Source organism: Onychomys torridus, chromosome 2 (assembly GCF_903995425.1).
Source record: "Onychomys torridus chromosome 2, mOncTor1.1, whole genome shotgun sequence".
NCBI lineage: Eukaryota > Metazoa > Chordata > Mammalia > Rodentia > Cricetidae > Onychomys > Onychomys torridus.
This window is the reverse complement of record NC_050444.1, coordinates 40,946,077-40,961,323: the sequence shown is the minus strand read 5'-3', so window position 1 is coordinate 40,961,323 and position 15,247 is coordinate 40,946,077. Positions and strand designations below refer to the sequence as shown.

General features: G+C 40.8%; 1 protein-coding gene across 1 annotated transcript in view; it reads right to left on the bottom strand.

Moving 5' to 3' along the window:
* The window catches only part of LOC118578256 (cytochrome P450 7B1), a 172,618-nt gene extending 157,593 nt beyond the window's left edge, over window positions 1–15,025 (bottom strand). Inside the window, exon 1 of the mRNA XM_036179017.1 lies at window positions 14,776–15,025. Within this exon, the coding sequence (XP_036034910.1) occupies window positions 14,776–14,891 (116 nt within the window). The 5' untranslated portion in view covers window positions 14,892–15,025. The remainder of the gene's footprint in view (window positions 1–14,775) is intronic.
* Between the last annotated feature and the right edge of the window lie 222 nt (window positions 15,026–15,247).

Below are 15,247 nucleotides of genomic sequence, written 5' to 3'. Positions count from 1 at the left end.
TGAATGTCCTAAATAAGGTTTAAAAAGAAGAAGAAAACTTTGGTGCATTTGACAAATAAAGAACAACTAATTTTTCAGGGTCACATAACATAAGCAACACTGTAAATGTATTGCATGACTCAGAACACCCTATAGATTTGAACACGGTTCTGCGAGCAATTTCACCCCATGCTTTTGGTAAGAAAATAATAGTTTTGGTGACCTCTGTAGAGGCACTAGTTTCAGGTTCTGTCTGACTTCACATGTCTGTTTATCTTTTCTCTTTAAGAAAAACTGCATTAAAAGAGATCAAGTATACAGAATTTCAAAAAATTGACTTGATTACTCCCATTGAAGCAGACTGATGGCAATGTCAGATGTGGTCACTGCAGCACTCTAACAGAGATGGACTGACCATTTAAACATATTGATATATATTATATAATATATAGAAAGCACATCTATATACTATATATATAGTCCACTTATATGTACTGCATATATGATGGAACATAGTTCATACATATATTTTTCAATATGATATAATTAAAAGGATTTTTACCCATCAGTTTAATTTTATTAATTACATTTGGGAACAAACAATCTGCTATGTGCTATGTCTCTGATATCAAAAGAATGTTGTTTCTGGGGTGACACTACAGCTTGGACAGCCTTTAGACCTTCATGAATCTCATGAAGCAACAACTGCTTACAATAAACCATAACAGCAGCATGTGAATACATCACAACTCAATCTTGCAATGAACACGACACTAGGAAATATACCCTAGAAGGTAAGAGGGCTAAGGAGATACCATCGCAAAATTTTGCTAGGAAATTAACTACTTACGTTTCTCACATACATTCATTCTTGTTTAATGAAGTAGTTGAACAGAACATTCAGTACAGCACAATTAAACACAGATGTATCTATCTGAGATTCAAAATGAAGAAATTCTGGGAAGCAATGAAAGACAAAGCACAGATGACCTCTGACCTCTCGTTCCTTACAAAGGGGAAAAGGCAAACCTGAGGAATGCTGTTAAATCAAACATTCTGTTCTTTTCTGTTTTTTTTTCATTGGAATGTCATCATGTACAGTCATTGCACATGGGATTACATTACATAGGGACTTTTCCATGCATATTGACATTGTCCATTGAGCTTCTGGACTCTTTATTGGCTGAAACATCTCGCCCCTGGAATAAGTTGGATAAACTACAGTGCCTGTGTCATTAACCACTCAGAGTCCATCCACCAGCACTGGGTTTTATCTGTAAGGCCACTGCTTCTGAAACCAGGGGGAAGTGTGTGTTACTCTAGAGACCAAAGAAAAGAGGCAAGTTCCACACCTGTTTATAGAAGTGTTGATTCAGAAAAGCAATACTAACTTTAGTCCACTTCTCTAGAAAATACAAAGACTTCACATTTAGATTCTCTCTCTTAGAAAGCAATAGCCATTTTAATTTTAAAATATCTGTTCTGCTTAGAATTGCAGGTATTAAAGGCATGTATTATTGCCTACATGGATAGCAGCATTATAAATGCCTTGGACAAAAGTCATTACCCTTCTTCAGCTGACTTCATATGTTCTGGGAGTATTTTTATCTTTTGGCACAATGCTTTACACCATATGGTACAACACATTGACAAACAAAAAGGGTAGAAGTAGTCTGAGATATGTACACATACATATAATTATACATGCATATATATATATATTGCATATATGGTGAAAGATGTAGCATGTATGAGTACAAAAACATAAATAAAGCTATGGTTTCTATATACAATATGGTTCTGTGAATCTTTGCCCATGTATAAAATGTCATTAAAAACATGAAACAAAGCCAGGCGGTGGTGGTGCATGCCTTTAATCCCACCCAGCACTGGGGAGGCAGAGACAGGCAGATCACTGTGAGCTCGAGGCTAGCCTGGACAACAGAGTGAGTTCCAGGAAAGGCACAAAGCTGCACAGAGAAACCTTGTCTCGAAAAACCAAAATACAAAAAAAATTAAAAAAAAAAAAAAAAAACCAAACATGAGACAAGATTAAAAGTCTGCCATGCACCTCAGGGCATTCCATAGATATCTCATTAACTATTATCCTCTGCTATATAAAGAAGTATGTGAACTATATAACACTTTCTCATTCAGCATTTAATGCTGCTTTTCAAGTGCAATAGTAACGAGAGCAAAGTCACATGCGACCGCTTGCACAGCCCACTTAGGAAGGATGGTTAGAAGAGGAGAGACTCAACTGTCCTTAATGAACTGTCAGAGGTTGAAGATGCCCTTCTGCTTTGGCTCTAGGTTCCTTGAAGGTGCATTTCTATTGGAAACCAGTGCTTGGGAAGCAAATTTCCACAACTTTCCAAAAGACCAAATTGTGATTCTCAGCCTGGATATTTTCCCCCCATGTTACAGGTCTGAGTATTATGGGTCCTGTTCTCTATGATAGGAATTCCAATCAAGCTCCACGATCATGCATGCTGGGAGTCCTGGCCTTTATAAAGAAACGCCATGTTCCCCGGTCTCTCTGTCTCTCTGTCTGTCTCTGTCTGTCTCTCTGTCTGTGTCTCTGTCTGTCTCTCTGTCTCTCTCTGTCTCTCTCTCTCTCTCTCTGTCTCTCTCTCTCTCTCTCTCTCTCTGTCTCTCTCTCTCTCTCTTTCTGTTTCCCCTCTGCCAGGCCTAGCTTCTCCTATCCTATCCCTCTTCTCTCTAATAAAACCCATTCTAACTCTGGTAACCATGGCCTGACAAACCAGCGCCATTATCCTTTCTCTCTACATCATCTAAATATGGAGCAGCCTGGACAAACAGAGAACCCCAAATGCTCTGCTGAGCTGTAAAGCAGACGTGACAAGAAAAGAGAGATCCACTTCTCCCATCTTACCCCTCACATGTCTCAGCCTTATGGTCTACTGCAAACAGGAAATGGCAAGCCAAATGTGCCTGCCTTCTTTAACAGTATGCTATTTGTTTTAAATTTTTAATCCATGTATGCATATCGAAGGTAACTTTCTACTAGAAATATTTTCAAGTTGTATCAGGTCTTAAGTTGCTCATTTTTAATAAAGGGGAAGTGCCTATGTCAGAGACACAATAGTAGGAGGAGATAGTGGCAATTAAAAGATGTGCTTATTGCAAACACTATGCCTTTTACGTTTTATTTCATTAATATTTTGTGTTATGTGCTGTTATGTATCATGATATAAATTTGTTAGTGTGAGTATGTGAAGTTATGTCTGTGTGTGGAGTCCAGAGCTCATCAGAATTGTTGCTTTATTTTTTGAGACATGTCTGTCACTGAACCTCAAATTCATAGATTTGGCTAGGGTGGCTGGCCAGTAAGCCCCATGGATCTACCTGTCTCCACCCACTCCTCCCATCCCAACTGTGCTTGAGTTACAGGCTCATGCAGCTCCACCTGACTTATATAGGTGCTGGGGCTTTGAACTAAGCACACTTTATCAACCGAGGTATCTCCCCAGCTACTCAAACACTGTGACTTAGAACTCTGTACATTAACATCATGGCTATGAACATATGAAGCTATGTTGGAAGTGTTATTTAAATGAGACATATTTTATGACTGTATAAGATGAAGAATGTCCTTATGAGAGAGGATTTAATAAAATGCAACATAATAAAGGATGAAAAGAATTTGCCTGAAGTCTTTTAGGCAAAAAGGTTTTGCTGTCATCATTCTCTTTCAGAAACAGTTATACAATGTACCAACTCTAAAAGTGCTGTCTGACATCCTATCCCCAAAGACCAGCATTACCAAAATACAGTTCAAATGCACGTTGCCCTCCATGAATGTGATCAAACAATAAACCACTTGTTTTCTGTGGCTAAAATGGTTTGCATCTTAAGTTACAGTCACTACAAAAAACTGCTTTCACCAAGACAACTTTGATTTTCAATTATAAAACCTGGTCCCATTCTATGACTGTCCATCCTGCCATGTTTTTAAATGTACTTAGAGCCAAACATTTATAAATGATTGGGTATGATTATCAAAAACAGGCTTAATTTTTTCACAGAGAAATTCTATTTTGTTAAACAAAGTATCTATCCATCTATATGAGGAAAGGGAATATGATATAAAAGTCCAGCACCTAAAACTGAAAATCAACTAGACATTTTTAAAACTGCAAATTCTCAGGAGTAGGAATTTTAGGTGTTGGTTACACTCCAGTTACTGTGCTAAAGAATAATCGTTGCACCAGTACACTTTCTTTTATAAACATTCTTGGTTGATAAGAACTTGTTTAAGGCACCTTTGCATTTTAAATAAGAAGAAATGATATGCATGACTTTGAGTATACACTTGTATGATTCTGTATATTGTGATGTTGAGATAGCCCTAAAATATTCATACTGGAAGAAAAATAACTATGACGGCTCAAAACAGTTCATTTATTCACTCATTCTCCCTGGATACTCAATGTCCCACGTTCAACTAGGTGCTTAATCCAGTAAAACTTGTAAATTTTTCCTTCATTAACTATTTAGGATGAAGGTACAAGAAGAAATGACAATGAATTTAAATCATACTATAGTTACACTTTTGTTAGAAATTCTATTAATTTTTATATTCAGCAATTACAGAATTAATTAATCCTTTTTACTTTTCTATAGACAAAAATGTCCATTCCACATACTTCTGTGTTAAAAAAAAAAAAAGAAAGAAAGCCAAGCCATAAAGTGAGCACTTCAGCTATAAAAGGCAGCATATAATTGATGTCCCCTTCTCTTATTCAGCAAGGTAGCTTTCCACAGCTTTGTCCTTTGCCTTTCACAGAACAGTAACCTGGAGCAGTTTCAATGGGATTTTACTTTGGATGAAGTACAGAGCCACTCTCCTGCAAGAGGCTGTCAATCCTTTCTCCACGGCCTGCAGCCTGACCCACTCTTAATTTTGGTACAATGTAGTCCCTCAGGTCCCTTTATAAGTCAGTCATTCCAGCCCCCCCCTTCTCTTTAGCTGAAGGCAGCCATTATAGATATGTATCAAGACTATATTAGAAGAAGCTTCCAGATTGAATCACATCTGAGGCCCAATGTGTATAGCCTGTGTCCCATTTTCAAACATTTGGAAGATGCATTAAGATGCTAGATACATAACAAACACTCAAAACTTACAGTGAATTACTAGATTAGGAAGAAACATAGATGGATAATTCATCACCACCTGTGAAGCCTAAGAGGAAGAGTTTTCAAATTACCATGTTTACATGGTAGAAAATGAATGGAATTTATGAGTACCTAATGCTGCTCCTCAGGACAACCAGTACAGTCAGCCACAACCTAACCCTGTCCCGCTTTGGAGCCTTCTTTGAAGAGGCATTATAGTTCAATGAAGGAAGCATAGAACATAAGGCTGTTTTCCAATGAATACCAGAGCAAATCACTGCAAATTTATTATCTGACAGATTTGGAGCCCAGAAGACCAACATGGGTCTCATCAGGTTATCATGTTTTTGACAGGGCAGGTGAGTCTTGGTCACCTTCAGGAGCCTCTAAGAAAAATGTTTCCTTGCCTGTCCCACCTGGTAGAGGCTGTCTGTATTCTTTGGTTGTGGATTCCTTCATCCTTGGTCCATCTGCAAGGCTAGTAGCAAGTTCCTGGGTCCAAACTCCAAGCATAACTAATTCCCCCCAAACAAAAACAAAAACAAAACAAAAGAAGCCAGCAACAGTGAAGTCTTCCTTACTTCTTACTCCCATCCCAACTACCACTCTTTTGTTTCTGCCTTCCTTCCCCAGTATTTGCATACACGTGTATAGTACGGATGAATGTGCATACATTCACATACATAGGGTTATGTGTGTGAGGTGTGGGGACAAATGGGCAGGTGAGCATATTCATGTACGTGTGTGAGCACAGAGCCAGAGATTGACACTGGGTGTCTTTCTCGCTCACTTTCTGCCTTAGTCAATGTTCTACAGCCATACAAAACACTATGGCCATGGCAACATAAAGAGAAAAGCATTGATTGGGGGTCTTGCTTACAAGTTAGTCCACCATCACACGTTGGGGACATGTTGGCAGCAGGCAGGCAGGCATTGCACTGAGGCAGTAGCTGAGAGCTCACATCTGATCTGCAAGTGGCAGGCAGAGAAAGAGAGGACGACTAGGCCAGGTGTGACCTGCTGAAGCCTGAAAGCCCACCCCCAGTGACACACCTCCAACAAGGCCACAGTTACTTCAACAAGGCCACACGCTCTCTAGTCCTTCCCAAACAGTTCCACTAAATGGGCACCAACCACTCAAACACACGAACCTATGGGGCCATTCTCATTCAAACCAACTCAGTGTCCATTTCATACATTGAGAAGGAATCTCTCACTGAATCCGGGACTCTTGGTCTAGCTAACCAGCTAGCTAGGGATTTCCAATCTCTTCTTTCCAAGGCAGGCCAGCAAGCTTGTCTGGCTTTTACATGGGCGCTGGGGATCCAAACTTCAGTCCTCCAGCTTGTACTAGAAGCATTTTACCCACTAGCCATCTTTCAGGCCCCAGGGATTTGCTCTAAACGGTGGTGAGGCCCATCCAGAATTGGGGCTTAAGAGGAGGAATGATAGCAGGGCATACTCACTGCTCAGCTATTCAACCAAGAGCCACCGACACTGACGGAGTGCTCCCTGGCATCTCTCATGTACTGTGAAAACATAAAATTCCACCTGAGAGCCGCGTGAACTCTCCAATGTCACGGGACTTTTCTCAGAATGGCCCACACCCTTTCCCTGTTTTTATGAAAAATGGGAGAGATTGAAGTAAAACAACCATTGTTGATGGCAGCATAGTTCTTCTCCTTCAGTGGGCAGGAATGAGGGAATCTAGAGCTTCTTCCATTTTGTTTGGGGGTGATTAAGCATAGCTGCCATTCCTTATTGCCTGCTTTCTTGGCTGCATATTCAGCCAATTGAAGACAGACTATCCAGGAAGAAACAGCAACTGTTCCAAGTGAACTTTTTCTCATCAGATGCTTAGGTAATACCGCACAGTGGTATCAGGTATAAAAGCAACCTACAGATAGTTAAAGTTTGCAGGTACTCGAGCATAGCAACTTTTGGTATTCAAAGGAATGCCTCTGTAGTAAACGCCCTTTAGATAACCAAAGGACAACTGTCATTAAAAAGAGAAATAACTTCCTTGTATGGAACAATAATATCAGCCAAACATCATTTTTTAAAGATTTTTTAAATTACATTTTATTTATTCTCTCTATCTATCTATCTATCTATCTATCTATCTATCTATCTATCTCGTGTGTGTGTGTGTGTGTGTGTGTGTGTGTGTGTGTGTGTGTGTGTGTGTTGGTCATTTTACAACTTTCAGGAGTTGATACTATGATATGCATTCCAAAGATGGTTCCTATTGCTAAAGATACTGTGTACTTCAGAAACAAGGCCCAAAGACCCGTGAGCTAGAAAAGACCTGAATGTTTCTCCCTGAGGAGCAGGGTATCAGAAGGTGGCATGAAAGCTTCTAACACAGGGAGGCTATGATGCTTATTACCTACCTCAATGACCACCATGGCATGGTAACCCTAAGGATGCCGTAGTGACACTCATACTTTGGTGGTAACTAGCAGCTCTGTAACTGGACTAAAGGACCCATTCAGTAAAAGGGAAACTATGCTTGGCACTGGAAACTTAGCTAACTACTCAATGCTAGTGAAGTCATGGTAATTGGAGGAAAATTGACAACAACTAATTTAATAAACCAGGATAATCCCTAACAACCATCTATAAACATTTGTCCCTATATTTACAGATAGAAACACTATAGAAATCCACTATAGAAAACCACAGCCATTTAAAATGCAGAGTGTGGTGCCTAGTCCCAATGGATACACCTAAAAAAAAATCCCATACCTACGGCTCAGGTGGAAGAGGTGATAGAAAGACTGTAAGGGCCAGAGGATCAGGCAGTATGCTGTGAGGGTGTGTCTCCTAGGAATGTCAGAAGGTATATCCATAAAGTCTCACCAGCCAGACTGCCAAAACACAAGCTGCAGAAGGATGACACCAATGAACATGCCAAACTGCATGGAGAAGAGCCCATGAGGCCTCAAGTCTACATGAAGAACTGTAGGAAACTGAGGAAATCTGTGAGACAGAGAGGTAGTCCTCACACATAAGAGCACACCAATTGGTTGTCTGGTACTGAACAATTAGCCCTGAAAACATGCTGTTTTCATTACACAGTAATGCTATACAGTTATATAAGCAACGTTATACAGACTGAACAGTTCATATTTGGGAATATATATATGCATGCAATAACAATTAGTGAAAAAAGAGGTCATGAAGGAGAGTGGAAAAGGTATGTAAGAGGTTTTAGAGGGAAGAAAAGGAAAGGAGAAATGCAATTAAATTATAATCTCAAAAAGAAAAAATAAAAATGGGTATTATTAGAAGTGCAGTCCAAATTTGTACAAACCACATATTGTGTTCTTAGCTCTCATCTGCAAAGAAATAAGTACAAAATATGAACGTCAAGATTTCATAATGTTTAGACCCATTTGACAGAACCATATATCATTTGTAATGAATCAAATATTAAAGAAATATTACCTTGGGTTTAAATGTTATTTAAATTTTACTGTATGAAAAATTTTATTAATTTTCCAAATAATGTTTTTTAACAAATACAAATATAAAGAAAAAGTTAAAAAGCAAAACTAGCTCTTCACTAAAGTGGGCTGAGAAGCAGTGCAATAGAAAATCCCGAGCCAGGCAGTGGTGGGGCATGCCTTTAATCCCAGCACTTAGGAAGCAGAACTAAGTGGATCTCTGTGAGTTGGAGGCCAGCCTGGTCTACAGATTGTGTTCCAGGACAGGCTCTAAAACTATACAGAAAAACCCTGTCTCAAAAAACAAGAAAGAAAGAAAGAAAGAAAGAAAGAAAGAAAGAAAGAAAGAAAGGAGGGAGGGAGGGAGGGAGGGAGGGAGGGAGGGAGGGAAGGAAGGAAGGAAGGAAGGAAGGAAGGAAGGAAGGAAGGAAGGAAGGAAGGAAGGAAAGGAAGGAAGAAAATCCCACACAAGTTGAACAAGGGCACCCCAAAGACATTGGCTGGTAGAAAGAATATACTACCTGGTCTAGATTACTTTTAATTTATGGCAACTAAAATAGCTAATGATGTAGACAGACAGGCAGAGCAGGACTCAGAAGAAAACAAGTAAACTAAGAAATTGAAAAGGCACAAATAATTAACAGTTCTTTGAGAATTTGTAACATATACAGTTGGCTAATGTACTCCAGAACAACAGCACTTCCAGTAGCTGGCCACTGACAGGAAATATTTTCAAGGGATTCAGAGATGGCTCAGTGATTAAGAGCACTCACTGCTCTTCCAGAGGATGCAGGTTAGATTCCCAGAACCTACATGGATGCTCACCCCAGTTCCAGGCTTCTGTGGGCATTGCATGCATATGTTGCAAAGACCTACATATGGGTAAAACACAGGTGCACATAAAATAAAAATAAAAGAAGAAAGCACGTTTAGTTTACTTTCTTGTCATTAGGTAACTAGACTAAACTGTTGAATAAAGCCTTGGTGATCAGTGGATGACGATTTATCATAACTTTCTCTGGATATTTCAGTTTTCCAGTGAGACAAATGTTCAGTATACATGTGGTGCATTGATAGGTATTTGATATATTGTGGTTCAAAGACATCTAGTGTATTCATTGAGGATTTCAAAACAGATAAGAGAGGGAACTTGGAATCAAGTCAGGAATGAATGCTAGGTGCATGCAGTTATATCAAACTGCCTCTTCTCAGAAAATCTACAAATGTAACCCAAAATAACCACTTACTTTGGTAAACATTTACAAAAAGAAAGATGTAAAATACATGGTAGTGACTTCTTAAATATAACACCTAAAGCCTGATCAACAAAAGAAGAAGAAAAGAAATTAGCTGAGTTGCCTTAAAGTACAAAACTTTTGTGTTGCAAAAGACATTTAAGATGGAAAAGCAATCTATAGACTTACAGAAAATACTTTCAAAATGCAGACTAATGAAAGGCTGCTGACCAACGTATACCAAGAACACTTGAGAATCAACAAGGACAAAACAAAACAATCTCATTAAAAACTGGGCAAAATGCCCAAGCAGACAATTGACCAAGGGAAACAAGTGGACAGCAAACAAGCGTATCCAAAGCTATCAGTGAATTATAGATAAAAGTAATGGAAAAAGTACCAAATCACCTATTAGAATGCTAAGAACAAAACACTGAAAATGCCAAGTGATGACAAGGATATGGATCGATGAGAACACTCATTCAGGACTGGTTGGGAAGCAGAGTAACTTAGCCAATTTGGAAGACAGCTTGACATTTTCCTAAGGACATTAAATATACTTTAACATGTAAAGCCATTGTGCTCTCAGGATTTACCAAAATAAGTTAAAAATTTAAGTATACACAAAATTCTTCACATGAATAATTTTAGTAACCTTCTTCACAGATGTCCAAAATTAGAAGCCATTAAGACTTTCTTTAGTAGGTAGAAGAACACACTGTACACATTCATATGAAGGAATATTAATGAGTCATAAGGAGCAATAAACAATCACAAAGGAGCTTTGAATGCATGTTACTAGTCTACAGACATGAACATGCTGGGATAATCAAAATTAGGAAGATAAGAAAAAGGTCAATGATTCCCAGTGCTCAGGGAGTTAAAGTTTAACTAGCCATGTACTTAAAAACTGACTTTTAAGCAGGCTATCCATGTGTATAAAAATAGACCTAAATCCCGCCCCCTCTACCTTCTCGAAAATCAACTTCAAGTGGATCAAAGATTTTAATTTAAGATTTGAAACCTGAAAAATATGTGCAAGCAATACACATAATACACACAAAGTAAAAAATAAACCTTGGAATTAAAACACCTGTGAGTTCATAAAAGAGAAACAAAACGTGTATGCATGGGCACACATCTTCCACATCACCTGCTCAGAATACCTGATAATTTGGCATAGAATTTGGGTTCTAGAAATATGAAGTTGCTTGGAAATTGGCATTACCACAGATAACTGTAGAAATTATATATTTACTGAAGAATTGGACCCAAAACAGGTGGTGGAGAAACAAAGAACTTTAAAGAACAAATCCAGGGGAAAGGAGACCAAGGATGAGGATTATGTGCTCCCCAGGAGAGCTACACTGTCACTTGAGGTGCTGTTCTGAGGCGACTGGAGTAACCAAAAATCAAGGAAAGAAATCTAAATTATGAAAAATGAGCATCTTTAAAGATACCTGCATCTAAACAGCACTCAGATTCTCGGCCAACTCTCTACATGTGGAGTTGCTGAGAAGGCGCTGGAGCTGTAGGCTGAGCAGAGTTCAACAGCTGCCCCCATTTAGAGGGCATGGAGATTTGAATGGCATCTTTTTTAATGCAGAGAGTTACTGTAACACAATACCGCAAACCCAGTGGCTCATAGGAAAGAGAACTTTATCTCTCACTGTTCTGGAGATTTGAAAGTCCAGGACAAGGAACTGGCAGATTCAGTATCTAGTGAGGTCCTGCTTTCTGGTCAGCAGACAGCCATTTTCCTGCTGTGGCCTACAGAGCAGCTTTCATTATATTTTGGTGATGCTGTTGAGCAAGTACAATAGAATATGTTACTGCTGGAAAGGTTAAAAATGGTGTGGTTGCTCTGGACAAACAGCAATTTTCCAACTCTATTTCCACCCCAGGAACTACAGAGAAAAACCCAGGGAATGTAAAGTTCAATGTTGATTCCTCTCTCTCATCTGCCATTAGGAAATCCTGTTAACTCTTGTCCAAAATATGTGGTGATTCTAAGTAATTCCCATATTTTTCTAAGTGATAACCCGTGCTATGCCTCTTCTCCTTCTGCCTTGACACACTATGATGTTATCTGTGGTTGACAATCCCACGAGTCATCTTCCAGGAAAGGAAAGAAAAAAAAACAAAAAACAGTGGCCTGAAAGCAGTGGCCTGCCCTCTAGTCTCAGCTACTAAAGTGGAAGGGTCACTTGACCCCAGCAGTTCAAACAACCCTGAGATTCAGTCTCAAAACACACACACACACACACACACACACACACACACACACACACGCACACACACACGCACACACGCGCACACACACACGCACGCACGCACACACGCACACACACACACACACAAAGAAAGAAGGGTGTGGAGGTGGGGCATGGGGCAGGGCAGGAGGAAAAAGGGAAAGACATACCAGGGTGGGCAAGAGCAATAAACGGCCTCTGGGTTGCCCTGTTCTCCCCTAGCCTTAGCAGTTTTGCAAGTAAAACCTGCAACATTCCTATAAAACACTGTATTACAAGCATTCCCGACACAATTGTCCCAAAGGATAGGAAATGAAATTAACCAGTGTGTGTATACCATCTCCTTAAACATTAGTTGGTGATGAGGGGCAACACTGGTGGACATTTTTTATCATGTCAGGACTTTAAAATGCTTTCTAAGTGAGGAAGCTTATACACAGACACTCTGAAATACAAAGTAAAGTAGTAGCAGAGCTGCAGCAGAGACGGAAGGGTGTGAAGTTCTATGAACCTTCTAAGAAAGGGTGAGGATGCAGCTCAGTGGTAGAGTGCTTACCTAGCACACACAAGGCCCTAGGTCAATGCCGACTCTGGGGGAAAAATAAATAACTATAAAGAAAATAAGTTATTAAAGAAACTTTCAGAGATAACTCCATCAAAAGTAAATAGAAATTGGAATTTTTACTTTTTAAATAAAGCTTTTGTTGTGGAGGTAGCTCAGTGGTAGAGTACTGGCCTAGCATGCCCAAGGCCCTGGGTTTGACATTCAGCAGCCCTTATGTGCGCTCAGGTAAGTAAATGCACGCCCGCACACACATACACACACACACACACACACACACACACACACACACACACACGAGAGAGAGAGAGAGAGAGAGAGAGACAGAGACAGAGAGAGACAGAGAGACAGAGACAGAGAGAGACAGAGAGAGACAGAGAGACAGAGAGACAGAGAGGCAAAGCTTTTTTTTTTTTTTTTATCAGACTGGCACAATCAAAATTAATTGTGTTATGACAGGGACTTAAAAAGATTAGTAGAGACATAGATTGTGACTGAAGAGGTTTCAAAACTATTACAACTTCACTATCCACAACAGCCCAAGGGTGTGTGTGTGTGTGTGTGTGTGTGTGTGTGTGTGTGTGTTACTATCTCTATTCATTAGCAATGGCACCTAAGCATACTATACAGTGAGAAAAGGCAAATTGTAATAGAATGTTTTCCTTCTACTTATACATTTGTATTGATAGGCATTCAAGCATATGATTATACACAAAACACTGAGAATATTTTGTGACAACCATGGTTTCTGTTTTACAGGCGACATCAGACAGGGTTTTCCTACGGTGATAGAAGAAATTGTCCAGACACAGAAAACAGAAGCCATCAGACACATGGGTCTTTCCCAACTGGTACCTACTCATATCTTTCCATATTGAACTACAGTGAACTGCTATAAAATGTGGTGCTTTACAGGCCTGCAATACAGTCTTCCAGGTGCAAAGAAACTGAAAATTGATGGCATGCACATTTCAGCAAATATTATTTAGTGAACAGAGAAAAACTGGCCTATTCTCAGAATGCCTCAGGAAAGCCTGCCTTGCCTTTTTACCTCCCTGTGGTCCTCCCGAGCTCCACATTCTCACCAGTTACCCTCAATGGTCTAAAATGAACTACTTAGCTGTGTCTGTTCCTGCCCTGCATGCCAATGGAGACTAGAACAAACAGCGTTCGCAGCTACATACCTAGAAGTGCCATGTGACTGAGGGTGAGAAGTTAGAGCCCGTGCAGAATCACGTGAGCCCGAAGTTAAAGACCTTGCGCTCTGAAGCAGCATGAGTGTAAAAGACTCGAGAAGAGGGTAGGGAAAGTTCCAGAAAGTTCTCTGGAAACTCACATATGAGAAAATGCAAATACTATTACCTTGAATATTTTTCAACTGGCATTTCAGAGGCGTCCTCGACTGTGTCACTGTCCGCAAAACCATTGATAGATATTTAAATAGTAATACTATCCTCCCCAAATTAATCTTGATTTTCAAAAGCCATTAAAAGTGTGCAGGAAAAAGATAAGGCACTAATGGAAAAATTAAATAAATTGGAAGTGAATAATTTTATTTACATTTCTCTACTTCCAACTTTCAAGCCAGATAGTTATGCACTTGAGTTTCACTGTTGTTACTATTTGTTGTCCTGAGAAAAATAATAAAGCGAAGACATAAATACTATTAATACAGTTGCTTCTCACCAAAGTCCCAGGATAGGTAAGTTCTGTTGTTTCTATTTTTCCAGGTGAGATATAATCGGGTAAACTGAGGCACGGAGCAGCACCCACATCGCACACCAACATTTTCTTATAAACACTTCTTTTGGAACTAGATGAAATTCAAGAAAATTCTCCCCTTGAAATGCGGGGAGTTCTGGGCCACAAAACATGCATGGGTCCAGGCAAAGGCCAGGGCATCATGCTTAACCAAACCTGGGAAGCTACAGCCTGCAAGTCCAGCTGGGCACAAGAGCTGTACCCTGCGGTGAGTGCATGCAGAGGTGGACGAAGCCTTTGTTAGGATATCCCCTCACCCGCCCCGGCTCCCGCAGATGCCAGTGGCCCGGGGCAATGTCTGCCTGCACCAGCCATCCCGAGGGGGACTCCGGTGCCCACGAGGTCGTGTGGCCGCGACCCCGCGCATGCGTGGCCCGGGCAGCCTCTGAGCTTACCTGGTGCGCTGGGTGAGGAGGCACAGGGCCAGGAGCAGCAGGGTGGTGATGAGAAGCAGGCCCGGGAGGGTGAGCCGGGCGGTCAAACCGGAGTCTGGGGTCGCGGCTCCTTTCATCCCGACACGCTGGCGGCTCTGCAGGGGGCGATGGCTTCTGCACGGTGCCCTCTCTTCTCCACCCCGGGCTCTGGCCTGGCCGTGTCGCCAGCAGAATGTCCCCGCGGTCCTTGAAGCTGAACTACAAAGTTAGTGGAGTCCCCTCCCCCGCCGCCTCCCCCTGACCCAAGCGCACCGCCTCGCGCCGCCTCCGGCTCCAGCAGCAGGAACACCGCCAAGAAAGAGAGAGGGAAAGGATTAGGATTTCCCCAGATGGATCCATAGAGGCCTGGAGGAGGGGGGTTTCGCTTCTGAGTCAGCAGTGAACGCACAGGAAGGACCCTCTGCCTGACGCCTCTCCCACCCACCATGCTTGG